General features: G+C 37.2%; 1 protein-coding gene and 4 long non-coding RNA genes across 6 annotated transcripts; 1 reads left to right on the plus strand and 4 right to left on the minus strand.

The window, feature by feature from the left end:
• Positions 1-5,670: 5,670 nt before the first annotated feature.
• Positions 5,671-6,606, minus strand: LOC129738237 (uncharacterized). The gene is made up of 3 exons (XR_008735500.1): positions 6,390-6,606; positions 6,187-6,328; positions 5,671-6,128 (listed from the first exon to the last, which is right to left on the minus strand). It is a non-coding gene; the product is annotated as an uncharacterized LOC129738237 (long non-coding RNA).
• A 2,668-nt stretch (positions 6,607-9,274) lies between these two features.
• LOC129738234 (uncharacterized) lies at positions 9,275-9,784 on the minus strand. The gene is made up of 2 exons (XR_008735497.1): positions 9,449-9,784; positions 9,275-9,383 (listed from the first exon to the last, which is right to left on the minus strand). It is a non-coding gene; the product is annotated as an uncharacterized LOC129738234 (long non-coding RNA).
• Positions 9,785-14,421: 4,637 nt separating this feature from the next.
• Positions 14,422-14,968, minus strand: LOC129738233 (uncharacterized). Its single transcript, XR_008735496.1, has 2 exons — positions 14,789-14,968; positions 14,422-14,727 (listed from the first exon to the last, which is right to left on the minus strand). It is a non-coding gene; the product is annotated as an uncharacterized LOC129738233 (long non-coding RNA).
• A 1,190-nt stretch (positions 14,969-16,158) lies between these two features.
• On the plus strand, positions 16,159-22,285 carry LOC129738231 (uncharacterized). Of its 2 annotated transcripts, none has more exons than XM_055729421.1 (5): positions 16,159-16,835; positions 20,268-20,383; positions 20,447-20,648; positions 20,707-21,119; positions 21,307-22,285. In XM_055729421.1, exons 1-5 carry the CDS (start codon positions 16,276-16,278, stop codon positions 21,699-21,701), a joined length of 1,686 nt encoding a protein of 561 aa, XP_055585396.1. In that variant the 5' UTR covers positions 16,159-16,275; the 3' UTR covers positions 21,702-22,285. The 2 variants fall into 2 exon arrangements, with proteins under 2 accessions (XP_055585396.1, XP_055585397.1); XM_055729422.1 differs by having other exon boundaries at positions 20,268-20,380; positions 20,474-20,648.
• Positions 22,277-23,876, minus strand: LOC129738236 (uncharacterized). Its single transcript, XR_008735499.1, has 4 exons — positions 23,524-23,876; positions 23,179-23,460; positions 22,950-23,113; positions 22,277-22,876 (listed from the first exon to the last, which is right to left on the minus strand). It is a non-coding gene; the product is annotated as an uncharacterized LOC129738236 (long non-coding RNA).
• Positions 23,877-24,731: the final 855 nt, after the last annotated feature.

Consider the following 24,731-nt stretch of genomic DNA (forward strand, 5'->3'; position numbering starts at 1 on the left):
TATAATTTAAATTAAGTGTTTTTGTTTGGTAACTTTTAATACAAACTTATATTGGTCGGCCGTTTCATTTCTTGTTCCTTCTCTGAAAATCCAACCAGGTCCCACCTGTGGAACGTTCCGATATCAGAACCGTTCCTGACCGTGTTTCAACAAAGGGATCAGTGATCCAACCCACCGGAAGCCAAATTTGGTTGCAGCACAACCTAAAGTTTGGAATATGGGGTTTAATTATAAAATAACTTGCGTTTGATATGATTGACACTCGACGAATTAACAGCGAGGGTTCCGTTTTCTAAAGATGATGGACCATTAAAGGCGGCGTTCAAACTTTGATACCGGACATTCCGACGGAATAACTTTTTCAAATAAAAAAAACGAAACTCCTACTCCCGAAAACCGCTCAAACAAACAAAATTTATTTACCCAGCTATCTGGCATCTCTGCGCCTCGAAATGTATGATAGCCCACTCAATTGGCAAGGGCATGACAAAAATTGGCTGTAGGTTTTAAAGAGTTGATTAACTTCTTTGTAATTCGTATCAATTTAAGTGATAAGAGAATTGTTTACAAAAGAAAATATCACTTTATTTTAAAATCCTGAAATTGGTCAATTTCCTTTATTTTCCCCTCAACTAAGGTTTTGAGCATGAGAAAGATGGCAGCACCGAAGCGTTTCATGCACGAATACTGTATTGCAACGCCGACTCTATCACTCGGTTCGGTGTTGCAAATCATCGTGTTTTTCTATCACCCTCGGCCAAAAAGTGTTATACGATACAAATTTTGCAGCGCGAAACTGTTCGAATATCAGATTTTCCCAACACCGGTGTACGGCAAATGTGTTGTGATGTGTTGTAAACCTTCGAAATTTCTATCTCCATCTCAACCAGTGAACTTGCTCTTATCATTGGGACACTGGGGTCACGTTCGTACGACATCCATCGAATAGCTTTTGTTATCAGATTTTTGGATAGGGCATAATCAAAAGGTTCTTGACCGCTTTCCGCCATGAGGGAGACTATTGGGCTACTTCGAAAAGCTCCACTAATGATGCGGACCGCTTGATTGTATATTGGTTCTAAACCAGGCATGTCAAACTCGTTTAGGTGTGCGGGCCGCATTAAAAATTTTCTATGACGTAGAGGGCCGCTGCCAAAATCAATTAAATCGGTACATTCAGCTTTAGTTTTTTTGCAGTAATATTTTACGTAAAAATCAGTGGTGTTTTTTTTTGTGACAATTTAAGACGGGGCTACGCGGGCCGCATTGACCTAGGCAGCGGGCCGCATGCGGCCCGCGAACCCCCAGTTTGACATGCCTGTTCTAAACGCTTGTGAATGTGGTCGCCACCGCTGCTGTAAAGTCCAAAACCGTGGAGCATGGTGGGCAGTAGCCATCCATTAAGGAATCTAAACAAAGACTCCCGGGATCCGGCACCTCTAGCGCTACATATTTTCTTGAGGATGTTTAGCTTTGGCAACGAAGATTTACGAACCTGATTGGCGTGTGCTGTAAATTTGAGTTTGTCGTCCAACCAAACACCCAGGATACGGGCGGTGTGGGCTAAAGGGATGATTTTGTTGTCCATCATAAGTGGAGGGAGTCTGGTCAATCTTTTCTTTCTGTTGCTCAGATGAATTAAATTTGATTTCTCCGGAGCAAATGTAAGACCCATGCTGGGAGCCCATTCAGCAACTTTATCAAGTGCCATTTGTAATTTCATTCTAGCTAATTTTGAGTAATGTGACACAGACAGTAGTGTAATATCATCTGCGTAGGCCAATACTTTAAGGTCAATACTCTCTGGGATCTTTACAAATAACGACTGCATCCCTACTAGGAAGAGGGTCGGGGCCAGTACAGATCCTTGAGGGACTCCATTGGCTATTTGGTGCGAGGAGGACAGTTTTCCGTCTATAAATGTTTTCGCTTTACGGTCCGTTAAGAAACTTTGAATGAAGAGTCCCATTCTGCCTAGAATACCCCAATTTTTCAACGCAGACAATATTTGGTGTCGGTGAACTCTATCGAAGGCTTTGGAAAGGTCCAAACACAAACACTCAATGTGATGTCCGTTTTCTAGAGCTTTAGATAGAATGCTTTCGAGTGTGGTAAGATGATCGTCAGTGGAACATCCAGGTCGGAAGCCAAATTGTCGGGAATCCAGATGGTTGTTTAGTTCTAGGACGGATACCAGGCGTTTCTTGACCATACGCTCTAGTACTTTCCCCGAACAATCCAAGAGTGTTATTGGGCGGTAGCTGTTGATAAGGTGAAGGTTTTGTCTGGGCTTGGGAATGGGAATTATCAGTCCCTCTTTCCACTGCGATGGGATAACTCCTGTCTGCCAGATTTCGTTGATAATTTTGAGGAAGATGACTTTTCCAATGAGTGGAAGATTTTTTAATAGGGGATATCCAATTTCATCCTGTCCAGCTGAGCGCCCCTTCGCCTTACGAAGGGCGTTTTCCAGATCGTGAAGTGAGAAGTCTGAGTTATAATCGAGATCTAAGTTTGTTCTAAAATCAACAGGTTCCTCACTATTGAGGTCATGGCTTGAGGATGAAACAGAAGCGAAATGCTCACAGAATGATTCAGCTAATAGAGCTGGATCGTTGGAGTACTGTTGACCCAATAGAAGATGGAAGCGACTGTTGCGGTTCGAGCCATTCAGTCGTTTGATCTTGTCCCATAGTTTTGCAGATGGGGTTTCGGGATTAATTTCTTCGACAAATTCTCTCCAACTATTACTTTTGGCAGTTTTTATGGCAGTTCGAGCGACTGAACGTGCAGACTTAAATTCTTTAAGGGCAAGATCTTTTCTGGGATCGTGACAAGGAAGGCGCCGAAGTGCGCGAAGCTTTTTTCTACGAAGTTTGATGGCAGCCCTAACTTCTGGACCCCACCAAGGAACGGATTTTTTACCAGGTACTCCGCTGGTTCGGGGAATGAATTGTTGGGCTGTTTGAAACAGTAGTTTGGTAAAGGATGTAGAAGTGTGATCAGGGTTTCCATTAAGAGCGCGTTCAATTTCGAGTTGGTAGCCTACCCAGTCGGCGTGTTCATACTTCCAACGTGGTCGGGTGGCCACTTGAGGAGAGGAGTGTTCCAGTGACAATATTATTGGGATATGGTCACTACCGTGTGTGTCATCTAGAGTCTTCCAACTAAATTTTGAGCTAAGGTTCCAAGTAACCAGGCTAAGGTCCAAGGCTGAAGTGTTGCCAGATGCTGGGTCAATTCGTGTTGGCATAGAATTATTGAGTATGTTAAGGCTGTTGATGGAGCAAAAATTTTCCAAAAAGAGCCCTTTGCTGTCAGTACTTGAGCAACCCCAGTTCGTGGAGTGTGCATTTAGGTCCCCCAAGATCAAAACTGGTTGGGGAAGTTGTTCGAACAGTTCTTCGAATTCTCTTGAGTAGTCTTCAAGTGGTTTTAGGGGGGTTCCCAAGCAACCAGAATTCCCTTAAAAAGATTCATAGAAGCTTAATCAGCTCTCGTTTGTGTCTGAAGAGAATGCTAATCAGCCCAAAATTTAAGTTCTTAAAGCTACTTTCAAGTTCGTTTAGGTGGCTGTAGAGAACGCTATTCAGCTTCTAAGAGAATGTCAAGAAACTTCTACGCGCCGAAAAAAAAATCCAATTGACAGATTGCTCTGACAACCACATGTCAGATTGCTAGGTTGCCGCCCGCATGACAAAAAACCGTACGCTGAATCTTCCGTATTATATATTCTATTCTGATCACATTAATAGTTACGTTCTATATTGCATCTTGGCTTAATGTGCCTTCGCTAGAACGTATTTGATATCATTCCCGGAAGATACGATGAATATTCTAAGGAACGAATTGATAAATTTTGCAACGTAATCAAATGATAAAGAATTATTTGAAAAAGATACAATGAATGGTTTTTAAGAATTAATAGATTATTTTAGCAACACGCACCAACTTCTCTGCTGTCACGTCATCACACGTGGCCAAACTTTGTGAAAAAAAGTTTCTCCCGGCTGAGTTCGGGCCAACATTAATAATTATTAAAGAGATCGCCTAGTTCCGTAGCTGGAATGCTGAAGTGAAAGACGGAGGCTACGCGGAAAGATACGATGATCTATGAGGGTAAGTAAAATGCCTTTTTTTGTTTATAGCGAGAAACTTAAATTTCTTTTTTTTATTCTCGCTCATAGGCTGCACTGAACAAAATCGGGCTATAAGCATTATCGGAAATTCTAGTGTTTTTGCACTAAAGGAAAATCCAATACTTTTTAAAGACTGGCAGGCAATGATGTGATCATTATTTCCGATTGATTTTATCGGAAATTTTAATGAAAGTAAAAAATAATCGTCTTATTATGTTCCATTATGATATCTGCTGATAAATAAATTGTAGTGAATGGAATAAAATGAATCAAATATTTTAATGAAATTAAAAATGTTTATTTCTCATAAAAAAGTGTTTTTTGCATTATTCGAATGAGATTTATTTAAATACAATGAGTTACAAGGTCGAACGTTTTAACATCACATATTTTATTCTTATTTTATCTGACAACATGAAATTTCTCATCACAAAATTATATTCTTATGCTTTCGAATCACAAATTTTGTTCTTATTCTACCTGACATAAATTTTACATCACAAATTAAATTTAATTCTAGTTGACTGAAGCTGTTTTTAATTATAAAATAATAATTATTTTGAATTTCGTACGTAACTGGAGGACCATCAAATTCTTAAAAGTCGATTATTTTTACAAGAGGATGAAGTGCTTCTTGAGCTTGAAAATGTTCATTAAATTGTCCACATTGCCAGAGTTGGCCAACAACATAAACATCATGGTTCACTACAATCAGCTCTATGATTTGATACAGCTCAGTTATTCCAATAGAAGTTATTGTGAGAAATGAACCTGATTTGAAACAAAAATAAATTGTTGAACTTAAAACTGAAAGTAATCAATATTTTCGTGTATGTTTAATGGAAGAGGAGAAACAACTTTATCAAAATAGGATCGATCAAATAACGTGGACGATCTACCATGAAATTCAACATCAGGTTTGAAAAATGATTTTGTTGCTACATCAAAAGAAAATTGTAGACACGCTTTGGTTGACAACGTTAGACAGATGTTTTCACGGGACGAAATTATGTTTGCATACTGCTTGAACTTTCTGTGTTTAGCCTCAAACCGGAAGCACATTATGTTTACGACAGGACCGTTATTTTGAATTATTGAAGGATAATGCACAAGAAAGTGATGCTTTGGTTTTAATGGATCTTTGAACAGTTGTTTATAAAGTTTGTGGTGTTTAGAAATTATTGAAGCTAATTCTTCGATCTGCTCATAACTGAATTTAGGAAACAAAATTAAATCAACCATTTCAATCAATGTTCTTGAGTATTCCCAAACTGGGTCATCTATAGAAAAAAAGGCCCTAGCACAAAAGATAGTAAATAGAGAAAAGATTTCATCTCACTCGCAGTGCATTTTAAAGAAAAAGTTTTTCTCTTTGAAGCCGATATTGTGGTTTCTTCTAATTGTGGCATTCTCGTTAAAGCTTCATTCAAATCTTTTGAACTAACCATTTTTATTCGCGTGTTTATCGTGTTAAGCTTTGTAAATTTTTTTATAATAGATACAATAATTAATTATGTTTATCAGGCCGTATTGCAGACGCCCGAACTAAAAAGACCGTGCATAAAGTCTACACTCAAGTTTTCAACAGAACAAAACGATGGTAACTTGTTCAGAATACTTAATCCTCTAATTCCTGTTTCCGATTGGTTGACTAGTTCGATGTCGTTCAAAAAATTTGTTCTATTTCTTAAGTACTATGTGATTTCGTGCTCATCTATGCTCAAATACTCTTTACTACGTTTGCAGAACCGACAATAATAATTTGCACTGAAACTTCCGGAAAAAAACTTCGACGATAATTGCAAAGTTGAATCGTTCATTTTATCCTTACTTAATAAATTTCGAAACCATTTACGAAAAGTATCGGTTTAACTGTTTTCCAAGGCGAAAGTGGCGATAGATTTCTCGGCGAACTTGACCTTTCATTCGGCCCGCCTCACAGCGATCGCTGATAAATATTTGTCCATCGCATCATTTGCGAAAACTAAGCTGAAAGAAATGTTCGACGTTTACTATTGAAAATGTCATTTGCAAAAAAGAAACTTACCTGAATACCAGCAATCAACTAGGTTTTAGTTTTGAAACGAAGGGAGCTGACAGCAAAAAATTAAGATCCCCCAGAAAATCGAGCAGACCCGTCAGCTGAGCCAATGTTAAAGAACACAGTTCTTTCAAACCGATTCCACAATCTGCGAAATAAAAATTTATTCGAAAACACTGTGTTTTAATGAACAATAAAAATATACTTACCACTCAATGTTTGAATAAAATCCCTGCCTAAACCAGCACAACAAAGATCGTCCAACAGTCGGTGTTCCTCTTCCGCCATTTTGAAAGATGAAAATATCTTAACTGTACACCAAAACAAGTCGAGAGATTTATTTTATTGAAAATTCTATTAAAATTTATCATTGATGGAATTTGATGGAATAAACAAGCGCATTTCTGTTCAATGCATTTCATATTCAAAGCCTGCTTATAGAATCTATAGGTATTTTTTTTAACAAACAAAAGATAATTTATTGATTTTCATCAATTTTAATTTTGTATAAAAATCATTTATCGTTCGATGAAATGTAGTGAGCTTTTTGATAGATTGTATCATTTTTTACTATAAAATAGATTTAACCTCAAACAATATAAGTTAAAAGAAACACCCTTTATATTTAATCGCCCGATTTGGTTCAGTGTGGAGGAAAAATCTGAAAAAAATCCCTTTTCTAGGGAGGAGCGGCATAACCAGCGGCCAACCGCTATTAGCAGCAGCAGCGTTAAGAATGGCTCGGCAGTGCTGCAGCAGCAGGCAAATTTGGTGCTGCAGTATTGGAACTTCTGGAAGCAGTTCCTGGGAACATCCGCGGATGGTCACGGAAGGTTTGTTTTTTTTTTTTAAATTTTAAAGGAAAAATAAAATGAATGTATGTAAATTAAACCTCTTTTTATTTTTTTTCTCGAAATAAAACTGAAATTGAGTAAAACCAACGAAATCCCAAATTAGGTTCGAATCTTATCATTGTTAGGTGACGATATGCTCTATCGTAATCTTTTTATGTGAGGATCATTAGATAAAGATAATACATACACTCAGAAATGAAAAAAATATAAATTAATTACACTAGTTTACAGCATTTTTGAACTCAGTAAACTGAAGGTCATTTCCAATGTGAAATCGGGCGCTGAATCCGAAAATGAAATTCAAAAAAATCTCAGTTGAACAGTTTTTGAGTTATGCTCAAAATATGAAATTTCGAAAAAATTAAAAAAGTTCTTGTACTTAGATTAAAATATCTCGGACGGCATAACAGTAATTTGAAATCACTCTTTTGCATATTGAAGGTAAATAAGTTTTCTATCGATCATCTGAACACTGTTTTTGCGTTTGACCAACAGTATTGCTAATATTAGTGACTTTATGAGAAAAAAAAATTATAAAAAAAGCATTTTTTAGAGAAAATTTTGTTTCAACGAAAGTTTTAGACTCGATGGTAGCATTTAAAAAATCTGATTTTCTTTTGCGCTTGAATTTCAATTCAAAACAAAGATTTTAAGTGGTGATTTATCAAAATCGGTTGAAAATTGAAGAAGTTATGGCTACTTTACCATAACTGAATTTTTTGCAGTTTTTAATAATCTAACGAACCGCAGTACACTTATCGTAGTATAGGAAGAATGAAACATGATAAATCTCACTCGCTCCAAGTCAAAATTATTTATTGGCTTACCAGAAGGTCACATGCCAAGTTTCAGGAAGATCTGACCATAGGGAGGGGTTGCTTAAGTCTCAAACGTGAATAAAATTTTGAGGTATTTTGCCGGGAAGGAACGAAAAATACTGGTTTTTCATCAATAACTTTTTTCATCACTAGCTGATTGTTTTTTATGGTTGATTTTCTTAAAGCCTAAGTTGAGACAAATATTTCACCCGAAGACTGTAACTCGATTGGATTTGAAACAGAAAAGTTATTGCGGTTCAAAGGCCGCAAATTTTGTCCAACACGCAATGAGTACTTTTTACCCATTGCGTTTTATACGACAATTTTCGACCAAAATTCAATTTTTAAACCGCAATAACTTTTCTGTTTCAAATCCAATCGAGTTACAGTCTTCGGGTGAAATATTTGTCTCAACATAGGCTTTAAGAAAATCAACCATAAAAAACAATCAGCTAGTGATGAAAAAAGTTATTGATGAAAACCCAGTTTTTTTTTCGTTCCTTCCTGGTAAAATACCGTAAAATTTTATTCACGTTTGAGACTTAAGCAACCCCTCCCTATGGTCAGATCTTCCTGAAACTTGGCATGTGACCTTCTGGTAAGCTAATAAATAATTTTGACTTGGAGCGATTGAGATTTATCATGTTTCATTCTTCCTATACTATGATAAGTGTACTGCGGTTCGTTAAATTATTAAAAACCCCAAAAATTTCAGTTATGGTAAAGTAGCCATAACTTCTTCAATTTTCAACCAATTTTTATAAATAACCACTTGAAATCTTTGTTTTAAATTGACATTCAAGCGCAAAAGAAAATCAGATTTTTTAAATGCTACCATCGAGTCTTAAACTTTCGTTGAAACAAAATTTTCTCTAAAAAAATGTGTTTATTATAATTTTTTTTCTCATAAAGTCACTAATATTAGCAATACTGTTGGTCAAACGCAAAAACAGTGTTCAGATGATCGATAGAAAACTTATTCACCTTCAATATGCAAAAGAGTGATTTCAAATTACTGTTATGCCGTCCGAGATATTTTAATCTAAGTACAAGAACTTTTTTAATTTTTTCGAAATTTCATATTTTGAGCATAACTCAAAAACTGTTCTACTGAGATTTTTTTGAATTTCATTTTCGGATTCAGCGCCCGATTTTACATTAAAAATGTTGGTCAGTTAATCAAGTTCACGATTTTTTTAAAATTTTGTAAACTAGTGTTATTTTTCATGTATTTTCAAGCTTCACCGTGCCCACTCCCAGAATTATTTCTCGGCGTGTAATTACTGAAATATTTCTCATCGAGAAATATCTCGGTTATTAAAATTTATGCATTGAGAAATATCTACGACAGTGACATCTGGTGGTCGTAAACGGAACGAAATTTAAAACGGAGGTTTTACTAAACGAATTCTACGAATGATATTGAGTTTTCAGGAGTAAACAATTCACGATTTTATTATTAAAAATTTTATTTTCAAATAATGTATAATTCATTATTAAGTGAGACACCATGTCGCTGTTGCTTTACAACCTGAAAATAAAAAACATTCTTTAAAGCCTTTTTTTAAAATTTTCGAACGAATTAAGTAAACCCACCTTCACCACCCACGAGCAGCTTCGGTGTTGGTTCAATTAATCAGCATCACCTCCATGAATCCTTCAGGAGAGGCTGAATCCATTCCGGACAATCGACACCCCCACAAATACTCCACATTTCTGATGCCAGTCAGCCGAACTGATTTTTCGACCCGGTCATGGTGCTGCTACCGCTCCCAACGTTGCTGTTTTGTGCCATGTTTTCACTTTTGTAAGTTTTACAGGTTTCGAAACCTGGACTTCAACGTGGCATAACCTTCGAATTTGCTTCATGAATGGCTCCTCCGGATACAAACAGAGTTCAAATATCATGAACATCTTTTCGAATATCACCTCCCGAATAGGATTGTATCGTGAAAAAACAATGAATTCCATATTCACAGACCATAAATTGTATGGTTTACACAATGATTATGATCGTCCTCGATACCGTGAATGCACATTGAAGTTCATATTTTTCGACCATACATTTCACCGTTTTGACGAAAATAACCATGAAAAAGGGGTATTGTTATGCAGCGTGACCATGAAAAAAATGGCGATTTTCCATATATTGAAAAGCTGAAAAATATGATATTCATGGTTCTTTCAGCTTCCAGTTTTTCACAATAAAACCTTAAAAATATGATGATTTTTATTGTTTACCCACTGAAATAAAAATCTGTGTACACGTTGAGATTTGTTTACTTGTTTTTTGGTTTTGTCATCATTTTTGCAGATTAATTAAACTGAAAACAAATAATTTGTTTCAAAGTTTTATTAACACTTACTCGTAACACTTCACACACTTAATCACTCGTTGATCACGTTTAGGCCAGAGACTCGGACTTCCATCCTGTAGAGACTCTCGGCATCCATCAGTTTAATTCCAATAAAGCTTCCCTCGTCGGAATTTGGAACTGCGGAATTACACGTCAGCTTCTAGAAAGAATGGGATTTTATCAGATTATTAGTCAATATAAATATGCTATAAAAGTACTTACCATCACCACCGCAGATGGGCCCATCACGTCCGATTCGTCATCATATCCGCAAAAAAATCCTAATTTTCCCGGATTAAGTAGTTCCGATCAAAAAATTAACCCGCACAAGAGAAAACTTCCGCAGAAAACGCGCGTAAATTAGCTTCGACACGGTTAATTGTAAATGTGTAGAAATAGCAAAAGTTAAAGTACGTTTGGATTTACATTTTACCATGAAGTACACTGTAACAATAATAATCACAAGAAAATGATAGTGATACCGTACTTCTGTCATTTTCGGCAACTATGAAGTATTTTGTGACTTTGTAAATTATGGTGATTTCATAATTAAAACCGGTTGAAAGATATTTAGAAACTACGATGAAATTGATTGTTAAATTGAAAATCATTGTTCAGTTATCTTAATACCATGGTTCTTGCTATTCGGGCTGTAGATAATAAAACGGATTAATAATTTTCTGTTTAGAAAACAGCAAAAGGCAGGAATACTTACATCCGCAAACGATTTTTGCACGATTTGGTTAAAAAAAAACTACAACGAAAACGACTGCCATGCATGGCAAGAAGAAGAAAAAGAAATGACAGTTCGAAATATTTCGGTTCTAATTTTTATGCACTGGGACATTTCTCACTGAGAAATGTTTCAAGTGCATTAAAAATTAATAACCCGATACATATTTTTTATACACTGCGTCAATTACCCGCATATAAATAACGTGATGATTAAATAGAAATTATTTTTATATTTTATTCATTTCTGAGTGTATGATCAAATCGATTCAGAACGAGTAGAAAAAAGCAAAAAAATGAATCGTTATTTTACTTATTGACCCGTTCAGTGTATCGTTATTTGTGTCTAAACGATTCCATTTGGTGAAAAAACGATTTGTTCAATCGTTCATTTATAATCCAAAAACTATTGAGGGAATCTTTTTGGTGTCTTGGGAAGAAGATTATGGGAATAGTTGTTGTATGATACCGTTACATGCGGGCGGTCTATCATAATCTATCTCATTGATTTTAATTATATTGTTTTGATTACAAAAGCTGCTTACACGCCTAGAGAATTGAACCGCTGCTCTCTAGGTTGCAATGAAACTCACCAGCCTCTCGACCAATCCAGCAATAGCTAATTGCCACTGTAATGATTAGTATTTAAACTTAATGTCATTTGAGATGATTGAGTGGGTTGGTCAATAGAAGGTACCTTATTTCATTCAAAGGACTTTCAGTACACAATATGAATCATAACAAAAATTCGCATCATCAAAATTTATTCGAATATCTTATTTAACATTTATAAGAAAAATTCGAAAAGATCTTGAATTCCATTTGTAAATATCAGTACAGATATAAACAAACCAAATACCATGACAAAAAATTGACAGACATTTTTGACATGTCGCTTAGAATTCCCACATAGGTTCTTTAAAACACTTTCAAGTATCTTAATGGTGCGCCTTAGAATGTTACGCGAACGTTATCGACCTTCTTGAAAAACATTTTTGACAAGTCGCTTAGATTTCCCATATAGGTTCTTTAAAACACCTTCAAGTTTCTTAATGGTGCGTTTTGGAATGTTACGCGAACGTTATCGACCTTCTTGAAAGTAGTTCCATTGAAAGCGCCTAGAAGTTCCGTTATCGATAGTTTAACCTTTCAAAGGGCGATGGAAGTTCCTGAGTAACTTTTACGCGACAAGAGTCACCTGAAGTTCCCGTAAAACATTTTTTCAGCCAAATGTGAACTTCGGAGTTCCATCTTTAAGTAAAAACGCGACTTTTGATTGCTTGGGTTATGTATAGTGAGACGATAGTGATGTTCATGGGAGATTCCAGGCGGATACAGACAACGTTGAGAGGTGAGTCGACTACAATATTTTTGAAGGGATAACCATTTTTTATAGCAAGGCCGGATCCTTGTCCATGATTTGTGCTCTGATGAAGTTTGTACCCTTTGAAATAGTTATGGGGGGTTTTCCTTTGGTAGGTAAGAGTTTCTTGAAGGGCGAGAACGACGGGGGAGAATTGGTTGAAGAGTATTTCTATCTCGGATGTTCTAGCTCTCAAGCCCCGTATATTCCACTGAAGGGCGAAAGTAAGTTTTCTTCTTTGGGTTGGAGTTCTGATAATGGTAGATGAGTTTTGTGGACCAGTTGAAGATGTAAGGTGGTTGAGATTATGGGGTTCACTGTTTGTTATGAAGATTGCTAGTTGGGGAGGCGGGGTTATGGTTGGGTCCACTTTTTGATAGATAATTTCATTTAGTGTTTGTTTTGTTGGGACTTACCGACCTTTTGGGGTAAGGGAGGACAGCGACTGGTGGTTTTGGATGAACCCGGTTGGTTGTTTGATTCCAGTCGTTGCTTTTTGGGAGTTGATATATGTTTGTTCGATTTGTCGTCTTTTGACCTTCGGGTACGCCGGCTTCTTTTTGAGGTGGTGCTGTTATGACTGTTATCGGTGACCACGGTGGTATCGGAATTGTCCGTTTCGGTTCCCGTGCTAGATTCGGTTCCGGTATTTCCTTGGAATTTTTCCAGTTGGGCGACAAGCTGAGCTACCTCTACTTCAAGTTGACGGATGCGTTGGTCTTTTGATTCATCGCTCGGTGATGGAATTTGGAGGCGCTGTTGGACTTTGTTTCTGTTCTGGACAGCAGCTTGGCGGCTTCGGAATTCTTTTGTAGCGGCTCCTTGGGAAATTCCCAAGTCCACTCGAATCTTGACGATATCCTGCTCCTCCTTCTGAACCGGACAGGTGCGGCTCATGGCGGAGTGTGCTCCGTCGCAGTTCAGGCAATGTTGATCATTGGGACAGTCTTTGTGTGTTGGGGATTCACCGCAGTTTAGACAAACTGCATCTTGGCGGCATCGAAGTTTCGAGTGTCCGTACTTTCCACAGTTGAGACACATTAGTGGTCTGGGATAATACGGTCTAGTTGGGGTGCGAATGTAGCCAAAATAAATGTAATCTGGGGCCACTGTGCCGCTTATAGTGAGGACCATTGAATTAGTGGGAATATCTTTGCCATCGACTTTTCGGATAAAGCGATAAACCCTGGTCACTCCTTGGTCAGCCAGGTTTTCTTGAAGTTCCTCGTTGGATAAACCAGTAACTTCTCGGCAGGAGACAACTCGTTGACAGGTGTTGAGTGTGGGGTGAGAAACGATAACAATCTTTGTTCCGTCTATCAGCTCGACCATTTTTTTTAATTTGTTCGCTTGTTCAAGACTCCTTGTCTTGAGAAGATAAGCTTCACCGTCGTTGATTCGGTTAGCACCAATAATCCGTCCCACGGCTCGATCGATTGACTTCGACACTATAAACGGGTTTGTCGGAAGTTCACTTTTTTCTGCAGCTTTCAGTAGCAGGAACTGCAAGTCACCATGCATTCCCTTGGGGTCCATCCAGGATGGAAGAGTAGCGCTGTTTTGTTTAGATGTGTGGGCCTGTGCCGCCCACGGTGGATTTGGATCCACCATCGTGGTGGAAAATCCACTTGAAAATCGGATTCAAAGTTACAAGCCACCACCCGCATAAACCAGGATTGTAACTAAACGTTTTCTAGAACAATCACAAAACGATTTGATAAAGCGTAGAAAGAACTTTAAGCAAACTATTATAGGGATTGTAAAATACATTGCATGAATCGTGAATTTCAATTTGATTGTATTTTAAATATGTTGTTAGGTTATGTAACTGTTAAAAACTGTTAAAACTTTTATATGGGAGAACTGTTCTACAAACAGTTTCGATAACGTTCATGAACCGCTCACGGCAATCGTATTCTGGCCATCAAACTGTTTTTGTTACAGTTTTTTAAAGGTTCTCTGGTAACTGAACATCAACAGTAATCGTTGTAAAACGATCCGATATGACGTTCTTCAAACGTTATGCGAACCGTATTCTGAATCGTACTGGAAAAGGGCACGCACACACACAAAAGAAAATTTGTTTTCGGTGGAAAATTTAAAAAAAAAAAAAAAGATTTTATTTTCATTTTATTAACTTCTATGTTATACTTTTATTCACTTTACACTTTACATAATAATAATGAACATAATTACCATCTCCTCGGCTAGCAGTGGTTGGGTGCAAAAAAAAGGATCCTCCTGGAGCGGCGGGTTCCAATTCAGGACCAGTCTGTTTAGACTGTATGATCGAATTTCCAGTTACCAGATTCGTATGAGGTGCTCCTCACCACCGAATCTACCTGAACGTTTTCGTAGCTGCTGAATTCGGAAGTCAGGAAGGTTACTCCAAGCAGGACCTTTCTTCCCCAGCGAATATGTTGCTGAAAAATAAAACGTTCTCATTTGTGTCATCTAATATTAATTTTTGTTTATGAAATTTACCTGTTCGAACATCGTTGGTGTCCGTTTTCCTGTAAGTCCGGTTTGTCGTTATCTCAGCCGTTGATTGCCGTTCGTCGAACCGGAGAGGATGCTGCTGGTACGGCGTCCGGGAGTTGGGCTATGAACCGCAAAAAACGAACAGTTCTTGTTGTTTTTGTTTTTGTGTTTGTTTGTCGACAGTGATACCAACTAGACTGATTTTTTTAGAATTGTACAAATATGAAAATGAAATTAAATCGTGAAACTAAAAAAGAGTTATTGGATGGTATCAATAAGAAAATAGCAATCGCTTCGATAGCTTTTACTGATCTATAAACCACTTTGATGAGTTTTAGAAACGTGAATGTAGGAGTGATATTTCTTGAACTCAAGCAGCAATGTGTTTACACAGTTCATGAGATAGATAAATAAAATAATGCACAAAAAGATCAAGACCGACAAATCTTTACTCAGTAAAATATATATATTTTTGAGTGCAACATGATTAATAGTAATAAGTATAGCAAAAAAGGATTTTTTGTTAACGAATAGGTGTGGAGCGTTTCAAATAAAGGAATTACAAAATAACGAGTGCGATATGTTTAACACAACTTAACTCAATTTTCTTAATATAATGTAAGTTTTTTGTATGTACAATGCAACTATGTTTATTTTTTCCCATAAGTGAACAAATATTCGATACATATATTTGGAGGATTTTTTTTATCAATCCGTGCTGAATTTTCTTTTTTCAACCCATCTGGCACCTCTGACCCACGTTTCGGTCTTTTTTGACGTGGGTTTGACATATGACATGAACGCTAAGCGTTATAGTTCGAGAACAGTATAACGATTATTGATAAAATTGAAGTAAATTGTTTAAACCTTCATTCACCTTTCCATATACCATCACTTATTCCCATGAACGTTCATGTTTTGTTCTTATTGTTGTCGAAGTAAAGTTTGAAATCATAGCTACGTTTACAAAAACAATCACATTTTCCAGGAGGGTATATGTATCGTTTTGACTATTTGAGATATAGTTTTTTGGTATGCGGGCAGCAAAGTAGAAATCGAAAAACTCTTTCGAAAAGGTCGTCCGTGATTGTGACACTGTCACAAAACTAATACTTTCGAACGCGAAACTATAGCTAGCGAAGAAAATAATACACGTCTGCTCGGTACCACAGTCGCAAGAGAATTGGCCGAAAGCTCGCAAATGTATAAAAGCTCTATAGACACGCTCTGCATAAAACGCCTAAACATAAAAGTGCGTGGAGACACTTTTGTTGAAACTGAATGGATTTTTATACAGAACAGAGTAACTTTGGTTACCGTGTAAAATGTATGAAAAACAGTCATTTCTGGTTAAAAAAATATGAGCGTGTAATTTGTTGACAAAACAAAACAACGTGCCGGATTCACACTCGAAAACTTGAACTGCGATTTCGATTGGTCGGATCAGTTGGTACTTGGACCTGCCGGAACCAAGCATTAGACTTTCCACCATGGCTCAACTAAAAATTTTCAAAGGGTTCGCTATAGTGGCTGTGAACGAAAAAATAATCGGATTGAATAGTCAGAAGTCCTGGGCTTATAAAATTGATCGTTCGATTCCTTTTGAAAGAGGTCAACTGCGTATAGTTTTCGATGCCGACACAGAAGTAAGCGAAGACGAAACACCTAAGAGTAGCGCGGAACAAAACAACGATGACAAGCGGACTACGAACGGATCAATCGTAAAAATCGATGGGTGCTGTAAAATCGTGGCTATGGATGTGCATGAGCAAACATCCAGGCTCGCAGTTGCCACTAATGATAAGTCGATGTACTTATTCGAAATTTTGTCCGACGGGCAGGAGGGAATAAGGCTATTGTCGAGACGAATAACTTCCCGTACATCCAGCTGTATTAGGTTTGCGCCAAGTGGAGCGTTCTTGATAGTGTGCGACAAAAGTGGCGACTGTTACCGGTACGAGTGCGATGAAGCAGACTTCAGGAAGCCCGGACGCTGGCTTTTAGGCCATCTGAGTCAAATACTGGATGTGATAGTTGACGAACGGGAAAGGTAATATCATAATTAACATTTTTCTTTCGAATTTAGTCATATCTTAAGAAAACTGGTTTATACTTCTCGAGAAAATTAAAAAATCTTATTTTGTCCAAAACTCAAAAACGCGACACAACTATGTAGTGTGTGTAATATAACATAAGGGTATATACGGACGATAGTATTGGCGAAAAATTGGCCTCAGCCATAACCTCAAACTTTGATTTGCTGGTGGCCTCACCAGTGATGCTAGGTGCGTTACTGAAATCAGTATTTGTTTGATTTCAACTAATTATAATATTTCTGAACAACTAATTATGATATTACTAAACGTTTGAATTCATTATGAGGCGTCCCAAAATGAATGAAGATAAGCCATATTTTTCTAATGAATTTTCAAGGTGAATTTAAAACATCATATGTTTTCATATACTGCTTGATAGATTCAAAATTTGTTTCTATCTTCTAAACGAATGCCAAATCATTAACTGTTACAAAAATAAAGTAATTTAATGAAAGCCCGTCTATGTTGACTTTGAAAATAATCTCCATGCATGCTCTGATTATTATAAACAAATTCACATAATTCGCTACATCGTTTAAGTGTGCGATACAGGCAGTTGATATTCCGTTCAGATAAATGTTGCAATCAATTTCTACGCATTTAATTGCATTTCATTTTTTTCTAGAAATCTACGGGAATATTGCAAATTCTCAGTACTTATGAAAAGGTTTTTCAATAACAATGCAATTAAAATATATAATCATTTTCCAAATATCAATGCACTTGGCAACCCTGAACGCCCAAAAAAATCAAAACACGTACACCGTGTATCGTTTTTCCACAGGGCGAATTTGTCGATATGAGTACCGGAAAAACGCGTTTATCGTGCGCCCTTCTCAAAAATCGATTCTGTTCTTCCATGGTTTGAGGTTAGGGCTGACACTGACAAAATACTTCACACATTAGTGTGTGCAATTTCACACATTTTGGAAATAAGTAGACCAACACATTAAATGTGTGAAGGTACTGCTGCACATTTTTGTGAAACACCGCTTAGAGCAAGTCCAATGGTGTTGGGAAAAAGTGGTAGGAATTTTGTTGGCTGTAGCACAGATGGGAATTTTTCTATCGCGAAAAATAGACCAAAAATGTTGGCCGTCCACCGGTGTGATAGAAAACGAAGGTATAAAATTGGGGGCAACCAGCGATGCCAAGTGCATTTGCTGTTCAGTATTTTTACTATTTTTCCTATTTCGAATTGATCGTTTAAAAATTGAAATCAAATTCACTTTATTGAAATAGTAGTGCTAATACCATTCTTAAAACTTTTTCTAAGTTGTTGAGAGAGTTTTGCATTGGATAAGTATACAAGTTTCACCTAACTGAGCATGTCTCATTTATGAAACAACAGCTTTGTTGATTTTGTTTGGTTCCGGCACGATTTTTTTTTCATAAACGCTTACAAATCTTTTAAAAAAGTGCTAATTTTCTGTCGAAACGTAAAAAATGCTGCATCAAAATTTCTATTTGCCTGACCTAGGTTATTATATGGTAGTGGTATTGTAACGTTCTTCCAATGCCATGAGTAAAATTCTCGAAATTGTATGGGCAAGTAGAGCACAAATGAAAGTGAATTTGGTCTTTGATGGACTCTTCGAATTTAAAGGTTTGCATATAATTTAAATTAAGTGTTTTTGTTTGGTAACTGTTAATACAAACTTATATTGGTCGTCCGTTTCATTTCTTGTTCCTTCTCTGAAAATCCAACCAGATCCCACCTGTGGAACGTTCCGATATCAGAACCGTTCCTGACCTTGTTTCAACAAAGAGATCAGTGATCCAATCCACCGGAAGCCAAATTTGGTGCATTCCGGCAGCACAACCTAAAATTTGGAATATGAGGTTTAATTATAAAATAATTTGCGTTTGATATGATTGACACTCGACGAATTAACAGCGAGGGTTCCGTTTTCTAAAGATGATGGGCCATTAAAGGCGGCGTTCGAACCGGTCATTCCGACGGAAGAACATTTTTCAAATAAAAAAATGAAATTCCTACTCCCGAAACCGCTCAAACAAACAAAATTTATTTACCCAGCTTTCTGGCATCTCTGCGCCTCGAAATATATGATAGCCAATTTAATTGGCAAGGGCATGACAAAAATTGGCTGCAGGTTTTAAAGAGTTGATTAACTTCTTTGTAATTCGTATCAATTTAAGTGATAAGAGAATTGTTTACAAAAGAAAATATCACTTCATGTTAAAATCCTGAAATTGGTCAATTTCCTTTATTTTCCCCTCAACTGAGGTTTTGAGCATAAGAAAGATGGCAGCACCGAAGCGTTTCATGCACGAATACGGTATTGCAACGCCGACTGTATCACTCGGTTCGGTGTTGCAAAACATCGTGTTTATCTATCACCCTCGGCCAAAAAGTGTTATACGATACAAATTTTGCAGCGCGAAACTGTTCGAATATCAGATTTTCCCAACACCGGTGTACGGCAAATGTGTTGTGATGTGTTGTAAACCTTCGAAATTTCTATCTCCATCTGAACCAGTGAACTTGCTCTTAAGAAACGAAATGTGAGCGTTTCACACATTATGCAAAAAGCGTTTAAAACGGGAAAATGTGTGAAATAATGAGGCGCTTAGAGAGGAAAATGTGTAAAATCAAGAAATATGGAAGAAGGCCGCTTTTTTATGAATGATTGGAACCGAATGAAATGCTGGTGATTTTTAAAGTGCTTTCTTTATTTAAATGAGGATTCTAAATAACTTTTTTGTTTTTTTGAAAACTCCTCTTCAGTTTCTGCCGAACGTTTCCTCGTCAAATGGCACCGACAGTAAGCAGTTGGCTGAGTCCGAAATCTAGAAAAAAGAACAAAATAATATAATGATATGATTTTTATAGATTTAAATAATGGCTGCAACTTACATTTCACTTGTTGCGACGATCCAGCCGTATAAATTCTTCGACTTATTATGGCTGACACCAAATTGCTTGAGAAAACACCAAGTGTAATATCACACACTTTTATGTTATAAGAGCAAGTTCATTGGTTGAGATAGAGTTAGAAATTTTGATGGTTTACATCACATCACAACACTTTTGCCGTACACCGGTGTTGGGAAAAACTGATATTCTAACAGTTTCGCGATGTAAATTTTCTATCGTATAACACTTTTTGACTGAGGGTGATAGAAAAACACGATATTTTGCAACACCGAACCAAGGTGATAGAGCCGGCGTTGCAATACAGTATTGGTACGCGATTTGACATTTGCCGTCAGTTTTTTCCAGTTTCCGTGCAGCATAGTCGTGCAGCATACTACGTACGGCCTTTCGTTGAGATCGGTAACAACAGCAATACCCGGAAACTGACGTGTGTTGTTTACAATATGAAGGCTGTGATGTACTCCATTTCATAATTCAATATTTCTAGGATGAGTCTCCAAGACTTTTATAACGCAGCAGTGGAAGAGCTTGACATTGAGGCGTACACCTCCTGCGAGTTCACACCCATGGAAGAAAGGGAACCTTTGGACAACTTCGCAAGTAGTGAGATCTATTAATAAAACAAAATTTTAAATTATGTTGAGTCAACGGTATTATTCATTTTAGATTCTTGTGACAATTGGAAACCCGAAGAAGAGTGTCTACTCAGACAACTGTTTGAATTCTTCAAGGAAAAGGGACCAAAAGTGCCTCGGTTCATAAGTGCTGAACTAAAAAAACACAAAGTATATTATAACTGTAACCAAGTTGAGCAAAAGCTGTTGCAACTTGGGTTTCAGTTATGTTCAGTGCCAAATCAGAACAACCAGTAGGTTTTTATTTTGTAATTCTCAACATAATGATTATTCTAGATAATTTTCTTTTAGCACCTTAATAAGAGGGCGTAATTTCACGGAAGTGGAGGACATCGAAATTTGCAGGGCGTGGAAAGCGGTCTCAAACGATGCTTCAATAGGGACGGATCAAACGAGAACCTCATTTTGGGCAAGAATTCAAACTTACGCTGCGCGTTATCAGCCAGCATTGGCAGCAAGAGCACCAGATGCTCTCCGGCAGCGCTTCGGGTTCCTAAAAAAACATGTACAGAAGTACTTAGACTGCGAGGTTTTCGCATTCAGAAACCAAACAAGCGGAACATCTCGAGAGGACGTCTTGTCAATAGCGACTCGGAAGTTCATGATGCAAAATAATTTAAAAGAATTTAAGTTACAGGGGTGTATAGACGTCTTGCGTAATGAACCCAAGTTTTGTACGAGCGTTATCCCGACAAAAACCAACGGTTTGTATTCTCATTCGGTTGAAGGACATGGCCGAATAGACGCTTAGTTGAATGAAACACAACACATGTCAAGTATCTTCTTCCGCCTATGCATGTCTCAGCACCCTATTCGACCTACTGTCCTAACTCTTTAACCTACTGTAGTCCAGCCTCTCAGCTTACGAAATCAATATTTGATATGTTACAGATAATACAAATACAGATAATATTACTGATTCTACTCAACATCCTCCTACTCAAGCAACATCGCATCTATTCGACACACCAATGACATCAGCTGCTCCAACAAGAAGCGAATCCAGGCCATTGGGCAAAAAAGCGGCTAAATCTGCGTCCACCGATATTGGAAATGATGTGATGAAGAAATTGGTCGAAAGTATTAACCGTAAAAACGATGTCCTTTCCAGAAACGCCAAAGCTCTAGAAGAGGCCACAACTGTGAAAATCATGGCGACGCCCGTCGATAGTTTGGACGACGTGGCGAAAGAGTATTTTATGCTAAAAAAACAAAAAATCTTGAGAGATCTCCAAAAAGAGAACGAAACTTTTGATTTTATTATAACAGAAAGTGATTCTGATTGATTTTGTTTTTGTTAACATGGGCGATGGAAGCGAAAAGTTATTCTTTCTCTCCTTGAGAAAATCCCCTTTAGAACTGTCAAAAGTTGGGTGAAATTATAGCTTCATCCCACTTGCACTAATGCAAAACCATCACCCAAATTCGTCAGCGCTTCCATCGCCTGTAAACTTTTTTTTTGTTTTGTTTGAATAACATTTTGTTTTGTTTGTTATGTGAATATCTTGAAATAAGAATAGAAGACTGATTCTTAAACTACTTACTAGTAGAATTAATTGATTTGCTTACTCAATCACCCGCCCCCGGTTTCATGATTTCAGATTTAATGTTCAGTATTCAGATTCACGTTTCAGATTCAGATTACAGGTTCCAGATTAAGATTTTACATTCTTATTTCAGGACAAGATTAAAATTTCAGATTCAGATTTTAAAAACAGAATCCGGATTCAGCTGGAAACCATGAAAGTTGTCGAACTGGGATCCAACTGGAAGGCTTCAGGATCAGAAAAGCTTCGATAAATTGAAACGCCACTAATTGTTTTATTAAAGTAAAGCAATGTTTTTTTATAATTTTCTTCAAATAAAGCTCATGTTTCAGCATCTTCTTCTTTTTAAATTCTTGTTTTTATATTTTGTTTTTGATGATAGCTATAGCAGACTTTGATTTGAACTTCTAGCTCTTGCATCAGTGAGGCATTTTTTCGCAACACGTAGTTTTCAGTATGGTGTTCATTTGTTTCATATTTTAGACTCGATATTCTCGCCCATTGCAAGCTAAATCTTTAAACTCGTTTTTCATGACCTAAACTTGGACATAACTTAACGTAAGCATAAACTATTGCGGTGTGAATCTTCATTATTTTGCATATTTTTTTAAAATTTCCGAATTCGTACATTAGAACACCTACAGAAAATTTACACAAATAATCTTTCACCGGTACCCAGGCACGATCGTAACCCCGAAAATCGAATCTACACCAATCAATTCCTGGTAATCGTTATCCTCTAAGCCGACCAATACGTGAAAGCCTTCAGCTTGGCTCACAAAAACAGGTGCGATTGGGAACACACCTCGCTGAACTAATTCTGGCACGTTTTGGCTTTTAGTATCACTTGCTGCAAACTTAGATCTTGTTCATCTCCTGTTAACAGATTTTTTTTAACTGAAGCTGGCTGTTATCTGTAACATAGAAAGATAGATTAAAATATACATCTACATGAGAATTCATGAAGTTTGTTTGAAGTTAACTTACAGAAATAAATCAAAGCATTTTGCAGAAAAAACCTGACATGGATTAGAAACGTTTCCTTATTTTTTTTTTTATCTTCCACATTTTGCTGCAACATGGTTAGATCGAGGTGGTTGGTCACATTGATCGAAACGCTGCTGTCGTTCCAATGGGTTGCACATAGCACTCTGTTAAAATAGAAAATAGTTGTTAAATAATAATTCACATAACAGTTGTTTATGTGAATAAAAACCGCTTTCCGCAGCTGCATCCACTTCTTAGCTTATTTGAGGGTCACGGTTAGGCTTTGCATGTGCTTATCCGATTTTGTTTTTATTCTTGCCCACTTGGAAGTCGCCTACGACACTTGGCAATCTATTGCACTCCGGAAATTTCCTTTTTTCTCGACAACGAAAAAGCGAGATTGAGTTGTAGTTGTAGGCAAATCGGATGGAAGCAGCGTATACATTTGGGACCCGCTTTAAAACTCGGTTCGGACTTCTTTGCATCTCCACCAGAATTTGAGCCACCCGAGCTGAAAACGGGTTCTTAAAATGTAAGTATTTTTGATGAATGTTTATATTCAAAATTATCCTACCTTGGGCAATGGGTGGTTGGGAATCTGACCTGCTTCATCGCTTTGCCTACCGTCGCTTAGTGGATGCTACTGAGGAACTAGCGTTGTTTCAGCTAAATTTATAGATTGGTGGAACGCACAACCGGTCATCTGCCTCCGGACGGACGTTATCCCTGTCTTCCAGTTCGTCGGAGGAGGAGCGAACTCGCGATGTCTTCGTCCGGCTACTGCAGCTGCTGTGTTCTGCCCTTCATAGTCAAATGTTTCGTTATCAATTAAAAAGCTTGAGCCTTGCCTATTCGGAACAAAAAACAGAATTTCGACGGAAGATATTTACACTCACTGTATTCAAAACACCGTGAAAAACGTCATGAACAGCGATGCCAGTGAACTGTGTTGCGATTACAAGGAACACAAAAAAATTATTTATACTTTTCATCACTTATATTTTTTTTATTCAATATCATAGGTATTTTTAATAAACAAAAATAAGCTTTAAACATTCATGAAATTACTCATATAATGAAAAAAATATTCAAAAAAACGAAAGTTCAAACTTGCTTTTAATACTTTTTTCAAACAGATCATGGGTTCATTTAGGCAAAACTTTAGAAGTATAATTTCAGGGTTTCATACACAAAGATTTTTTTGTTGTTTTTTAAACATTCTTGCAATTTGAAAGCTAAATTGTATTTCTATTAGAAACGGTCGATTCAAAATTTTCAGCGCCTGGAAAAAATGAAAAATAATACAACTGGCACCGCTGGTAGTGTTAAATTGGTACCTTTTTCTTGTATCACACCGGTGGATGGCCAACATTTTTGGTCTAGTTTTCGCGGTAGAAAAATTTCAAACTGTGCTACTGCTGTTGAAATTTCTACCATATTTTCCCAACACCAGTGAACTTGCTCTTAGAGCAAGTTCACTGGTTGAGATGGAGTTGGAAATTTCGAAGGTTTACATCACATCACAACACATTTGCCGTCCACCGGTGTTGGGAAAATCTGATATTCGAACAGTTTCGCGCTGCAAAATTTGTATCGTATAACACTTTTTGGCGGAGGGTGATAGAAAAACACGATGTTTTGCAACACCGAACCGAGTGATAGAGTCGGCGTTGCAATACAGTATTCGTGCATGAAACGCTTCGGTGCTGCCATCTAACTTATGCTCAAAACCTCAGTTGAGGGGAAAATAAAGGAAATTGAGCAATTTCAGGATTTAAACAT

The sequence above is a fragment of the Uranotaenia lowii genome, chromosome 1 (genome assembly GCF_029784155.1).
Source record: "Uranotaenia lowii strain MFRU-FL chromosome 1, ASM2978415v1, whole genome shotgun sequence".
In the NCBI taxonomy this organism is placed as follows: Eukaryota; Metazoa; Arthropoda; class Insecta; order Diptera; family Culicidae; genus Uranotaenia; species Uranotaenia lowii.

Excerpts from the sequence above, each read along its gene's own strand:
- LOC129738231 (XM_055729421.1), top strand. The coding sequence starts at position 16,276 with ATGGCTCAACTAAAAATTTTCAAAGGGTTCGCTATAGTGGCTGTGAAC. Across the intron at positions 16,836-20,267 it reads ATAGTTGACGAACGGGAAAG|GATGAGTCTCCAAGACTTTT; the intron begins GTAATATCATAA and ends CAATATTTCTAG. Across the intron at positions 21,120-21,306 it reads TATCCCGACAAAAACCAACG|ATAATACAAATACAGATAAT; the intron begins GTTTGTATTCTC and ends GATATGTTACAG.